The following is a 6700-nucleotide window of genomic DNA, read 5'->3' as shown; positions in this document are numbered from 1 at the left end:
GTCGGCTTTTGTGGTTCTGATAATACAGAACCACAAATAAAAATTTTGTAAAGATATTTTTTTCAGTTCTAGGCACTGGACTGACATAAACTTAAGAGTTACATTGTGTAATCATGCTCTGCATTGCACACTAGTATTAACACTAGGCACACAGCCAAAACACCAGCAAACAGTGATGTGTCAACATGACAAAACGGAACTGAAGCTCATTCTTATACATGGTAGATATCATAGTGCTTTTGTAGAGTGATTTGTGAGCAGCTGGTAGTTTGTGTTCATTATTTTACAGCAGCTGGGGAGGAAAAATGAGAAGCAGGGAAATTACAGCTTGACCACAATCGCAGAGGACACAGTAATGCTATTAGTTTTCCAATGCAATCACATAATCTGATGGCCTAGACATTTGCTTTAATCAGACACCTGGGAAATGCATCCATCCCATTCCATTTCATCAGCCCAAATCAGTTTCATATCAGTATTAAATGAGTATGCTAAGATGAGAAATCTGGCTGGACAAGATATTATTACCAATGGGAACTACTTCATTATTGCATTTTATGACATGTATTCTCCATGTTCTAGGTTATATATAAAGCATTCTACTCTTGCATGCTATAGATCCATTATTAAAAATAAAAAGGATTGTGCATTTAAAAGCATAAATTCACTATAATTCAAATTGTGAAAGATAACTCAGGATAACCAATCAGGAATAGTCTTTCATTTATCCCAAACATGAAACCTACTGTATGCACAGATCACATCATCAAGAAGTGGATATTGCACTTTGGAACTTCAAATTCACAACTGCTATATCAGATCTTATGGTGAATGTGGGGATGCTGCTGGTATCAGTGATGCTGAGAATGCTGCATGAGGCGAGTCTTTTGTCTGCGCTGGGAAGGCTGGGCTCCAGCTGGCTCCTGCTATGTGTCTGCATGCAAAAGTCAGTGGGTCCCTCAGCACCCAGTGCAGGAGAGGAGCTGGTTGATTGATTGGGATGCACACCACCAACGCCCCCATCCCTCCTCCTCCTCCTCCTCCTCCTCCCCTTGCCTGTTCTTACTTGGGGAGCACATGTGCCCTCTCTTGCGCTCCATTTTTGTTACCCAGACCTGCTTTATCACTCGCAAGCGTTCATGCATCCATGCGTATATGTACGTGCATGTGCATAAACAAAAGTGCACGCTCAGACGGAGGCATTGAGGAAAACCTAAAAAACAAACGATGCTACATTGATCACATTACAGAGATGAATGAGTGTGGCTGTGACATCACTGGAAGACAATGTTTTCAGTGAAAACATGCGTGTCTAGATGTGTGAGTGCTCATAAACCTCAGGAGTGTCTCCAGCAGCTGGGTTCATTCAGGGCAACGCATTAGCAGCCATTACAGATAACCGCTCAGCCAGACCATTCTCCACACTTCGTTTTGCTCTAAGCAGAGAATGAAGCATTTACCCAAACGAATTCATCACGTCAGGCGCACAGAGAGGGACAGAGCGCCCGGGGTAAAATACATTTGAACTAATTTGGTATTGCAAGTGTTTCTACAGCTTATCCGATCTGAATGGCTCCTCCAAGTGTTAGTGGAAAGCAAAGAGCCGAACAAAAAAAAAAAAAAAAAGAAAAAAAAAAGGGGTGTGTAATAATCACCGAGAGCTTTTCAGGACTCCAGCGACGACCAGCCAGCCAGTGTCTGGCGAACGTGCGCGTATGTGCGCGCAAGTGTGAGCTCGCGCGCACGAGCCTGGACTAGCAGCCAACAGACACTTAACATTCGTTCGCAACATGGCGTTGAAGCGCCGAGAGACACGACGGCTCTCCCCCCTACTAATGCAGCCTTATTGTTAGGAAAGCCAGGGGAGTGTTAACCAAAGAGACCTAAGCAGAGTCCTTTACGCACCGGCGGAGACTATAGCGGATTCCAGCATATTCATGTCGCTATAACGGTAAAGCTGGTTGTATAGACGCACGCCGCTACCCCGCTGGTGGAAATCAAAGGTTGTACATGGCGGTGGAGAGCACAATTTGGCTGTTCTGTCTTCTTTCGCTGTTTTGTGGTCCATCCAAGCAAGGTAAAGCCCTCACTTTAATATTCTGCGTGTTTTCAGTGGAGTGCATGTGCGAGCACATCGGCCCAGACACACATTGTTGGAAAGTGCAGTTACTTCAGGACATGAGCGGTGCTGTGATTAAAACATAGGGGAGAGCTACGGGGTGAATTTGCACCTTGCACGGTTCGCGCACTATCCTCTCCGTGTTCTGGGTTCACCTCATGTGGCCTCTCCCTCTGGGTGCTCACGCGGTAGGGATGTGTTGTTACTTCACGGGTGTCTCTCGCAGGACGCGCTGGAAGGCTTTGGCGTTACGAAGTTGCGGCCGCACGTTGCCTAACAAGCCAAGCGAGCCCTGAATGTTTCCACAAGGCGAGCAGAGGGGCTTTGAACCGACCGGAGAAGTTTGGGATCAAACAGAATACGGGGCTCATTATTAGGACGTGGGGTTTTCCTTTGGTGTTTAATAACAGCGGAGCGCACTGGGAGCAGTCCAGTTTAGAATGTGTTGATTGCTTTCACGTTTAAAAAAAAAAAAATCTGAACTTTTTTTTTTTTTTTTTGTAATCACTGTTTAATAACCTTGAACTACTGTGCGCATGACCCGTTTGGTTTATCCACCGGCTCATAAAGTTGGCTGAGGCTGTGTGAAAAGAGTAATAATGTCATTCATAGGGGCATATTTATGAAAGCCTCATCTTACATGAATAAATGCATGAAACTTGTGTCTAGGAGCTGATAGTGAGCAACAGTAGCTGTTTTATTTCCAAATACTGCTGGTGGCTCCTAAGAGTGGAAGCAGGCTGGTTGGAGAGGAAATTCTGCCCACACAGGCGATGATGAGTGGGTGAAGGATACAGGATTTACATGACAAAGACCTGTGCAGAATATCAGTGGATGTTATATAGTTAAATGTCACAGGAAGATATGAGAAATACAAGCATTGAGCGTGATTTGATTTTTTTTTTTTTTTTTTTGTCTGTAAACCTCTTTATAACTAAGGAGCCCCATAAAACATGCATGGCTGTATGTAACATATATGATAGTAATGCAAAGGAAAGGAGTCTAAGTACCTGTAGCACATTACCCACAGGTCTTTGGACAACCCTTTAGGGAGTGAGACAGAACAGTGTATTCTAAAGCAGTCTCACATAGCTCTTGTGTTTTAACTGTGACAGGAAAATGTTCAAGTTTGACAAACTAAGCATAAACACGTTATTACCAGGTTGGTATGTATCTGTGAGTGTCTTATCATCACTACACTGGGCTATAATTTCCACTCTGTCTCACAGTGAGGCTCTGTGATGTAAGAAAACCACATCTCCTGGCCAAAATTTCTACTTAAAGATGTCCTTAGTCTTACTGTAAACAAGCTATTTGTAAACATAGACTTTATCATAAATAGAAAATACATATTTGCTCTCCATCAGCCAGAGAAGTTGTGTTTAGTCAACACAGTAGGTACACTGTTTTTTATTTTGAATTTTATCCTTGTCTTATGCACCACAGGGCTGCTGCTGCTGCTGCTGCTGCTAGTATGTCAGGCTCTGCAGTGATTACTGCTAAAGCAGTGACTAGAAATAAAGCAAGGCTGCACAATGGTGAAAAAGTACAGCATGGTGGGATGAATATATCAGAAACTAGAAGTATGCACATCTGGGCAGTCACCACGTCCCTTTGTGATATGCTGTAATTTTATCGCATTAGTTCTATTATTCGTTGTTCAATTATGCATATAAAGGCTGTTAAAGGGAGAGAACTAGAAGTATCCCTCCTTCCATCTGATATACTGTAGTGGTAGAAGGTCAGAGGATACAGTTCATATAGAGTTAGATTATAATGCACTGTAGACTGGAGCACAGATCTTCCTGACACAAGAGTGGCAATACTAGTCTAGTCAGTATTTGAAGTGCTTTTGACTCTATGAAGTATGAAGTATCACATGTATGACGATTGAACGAAAATAAAACAACAGGCTAAAATTAGCTGAAATATATAACAGCTGACATTAAAGTCATTTGCTTTGGAACGGCAGAGCCACATTTATATTCATGAGCTCTCTTGACAGGAGTGATAAGATCAAACAAACAAATTATTATTTATCATGTATTATTATCACATATTTACACTGCAGCCCTTTCAGCCCTGCAATGGACTGGTGACCTGTCCATGGAGTACCCCTGCCTTTCACCCAAAGAGAGCTGGGATATGATCCAGCAGATCCCCATGACCCTATCAGGAATAAGCGGGTATAGATAATGGATGGAAGGATGTTAGTAGTCACCAAAACCAGTAAACAACACAGTCATTAAGGGTGACTTGGTGTGTGTATGTGTGTGTTTGGTTCTGAAAGTGCAGCATAATGGCTGTGGGCGTTGGTGGTTGTGGGAACTGAGGCTGGTTGTGAGCAGGGGCTGGGGTGATTAAGGATCAGGAATGAATTGGTTGGGTGCTAGTGGGGCGAATACAAGGCAAGGGCCGTCGCTACATCTACAAACAAAGAGCTTGTTTTGTCCATTCTGAGGATCAAATGAAAACATGTCAACCTCATTTAACACAACACAATCAAATGAATGAAACGAAATGTGCCTCAGTGTCTGTGTGTTCACAGTCCATACGGTATTGAAGTTATTAATGGACATAATAAAGGAAACATCTGCAGGCCTACAAGACTTTATGAGCAATTACTGATTATTGCATTGCCTTTGGCCTTTTTATATGCACACAAAATTTGTGAACACAACAGTAGCATGATGAAGCACAGGAGAGGATATGAGACTGTCACAAGTCTATTTACCCTTCATGCACCAAATTTCTCAGTACTGCTATGATTTTTTTTTTTGCATTAACAGGCTAATAGTTCACATTAACTCTTATTGAATAGCTCTGTGGGGTTGCACTTGTTTTTAGTGTACCAGTAAGTGTTTCTTGAGCTCACATAATGCTTTTCTGCACTAATTTAATACTCTTAGACAAGGTATGAGCACTGCAACAGATTCCATAAAAGTTTTCCTGTTGATGGCAGAAATAATGAAGAAGCTTATGCCATAACATGATCAAACACAAATATGACTGAAATGATAACCACATTAAGCCTACAGTAATACTTGTCACTTTGTCAGCCAGAAACGATGCTATGAGAGCAGTAAGAATGAAGGTGAGGTAGAAATGAACAAACAGCTCAGTATATTATATGCAATAAAAAGTAATAGTCTGGCTTAAAAACAAGCAGAGTGCCATTTTATTGCTTTATTATTAACATGTTACTCTTAATAATAATAAGAATAATAATAATAATAATGCTAAGCCTGAATGAGTTAGTTGTAACTGCCTCTGAAATGTCTTTATGTCCCAGTGGCATTTTTGTCTCATACGGTGGATTTTAATGTCAATGCATTTTAAAGCCTAATTATATTTACTTCAATTTTATTTTCATTTCATGAAATTCAATTGATGGATTGCAACTTAATTGCCAAGAGGAAATGAGGTCCCATCGGGTAGCAAGTTTAGACTGGTTTATGTTTTCAACACTGCTTCATCATCCTCATACTACATTGTTATGTTACATCCTACAGACAAATATATAAATGTGTTTGCCCACATGATCTTGACATGCCTGTGAAAGGTGTGAGCCAGCCCATCAGCTGACACCACAGTGTTGATATTTTATTCTGTCATGCTTTAAAATCATCTCTGTGATTAGTTATAGAACAGGTTAAATTACTGTATTTTACCGTCTCTCTTCTAGACAAAAACACTGTTATTCCTCCAACTTTCTAAGTCAGATGGTGTCATCTCAGCAGCTTTCGTACAAATACATGGAACAGGAAAGTTAGCCTGTAGGAAAGCTACTTGCTGAGGTGACCCTGTACAGTGTTAGGCATGGTAGTGGGAGGGAAATGTTTTTTGAGTCAACTATTTATTCCACACACTGCAGCAGAGTACTGTGGGACAAAGTCCATTCTCTAGCTTAAATATCATGCAGATGTAAAGTTGTACAAGGGGTCACATTTTGGGCTGAGCATAGAGTCAAAGAAAGATATTTTGAGTTTAGTAAAGTTGGTGCATTACAAACATTATATCGTTTTTAAAGTCTGAACAAAGTTATTTAGATTAAATATAAAGCTTTAAATAGAAAAATCTAATTTCCTATTTTCAACATAATGAAGACAGGTTTGACTGATGGTTGTATGACTGATCGTGGTATAATGGGATGACTTTCTGCATTACCTTACATCAGCTAAATTGAATTACTGTATATTGTGCAAAACACCAATTTCTTCCCAACATATTTTTTTAAAATTGGTCTCCTTTTACCAGAGCATTGTGAGACTAAATATTAAATGTACTTATGTGTGTAGTTATGATTCTTGTACAGTTCTGACAAGATATTAACACAAACCTGTCAGATTGCAAGCTCATGCATTTACATCATTAAAGCAGCTTGATATTGCCATATAAAGTGCAACAAAAGCTATGGTCAGCAGCAAGTCCTTTTTGACAAAATTATATGGCTAACACTGGATAACATTTACAGCAGAAACAGGGGAGGTTATCTTTTCACACCATGTTCTGAATGTAAGCCCAATGTTTTTCTCATCTGTTGGCTGTTGTTGGTGCTAAGAGAGGCAAATCCAATTATCA

General features: G+C 40.6%; 1 protein-coding gene across 1 annotated transcript in view; it reads left to right on the top strand.

Annotated features, from left to right (window-relative positions):
- Positions 1 to 1766: 1766 nt before the first annotated feature.
- Positions 1767 to 6700, top strand: part of igdcc4 (immunoglobulin superfamily, DCC subclass, member 4) — a 47687-nt gene continuing 42753 nt past the window's right edge. Inside the window, exon 1 of the mRNA XM_026294006.1 lies at positions 1767 to 2077. Within this exon, the coding sequence (XP_026149791.1) occupies positions 2011 to 2077 (67 nt within the window). The 5' untranslated portion in view covers positions 1767 to 2010. The remainder of the gene's footprint in view (positions 2078 to 6700) is intronic.

The sequence above is a fragment of the Mastacembelus armatus genome, chromosome 3 (assembly GCF_900324485.2).
Source record: "Mastacembelus armatus chromosome 3, fMasArm1.2, whole genome shotgun sequence".
Lineage (NCBI taxonomy): Eukaryota > Metazoa > Chordata > Actinopteri > Synbranchiformes > Mastacembelidae > Mastacembelus > Mastacembelus armatus.
This window is presented reverse-complemented; position numbering and strand designations above follow the sequence as displayed.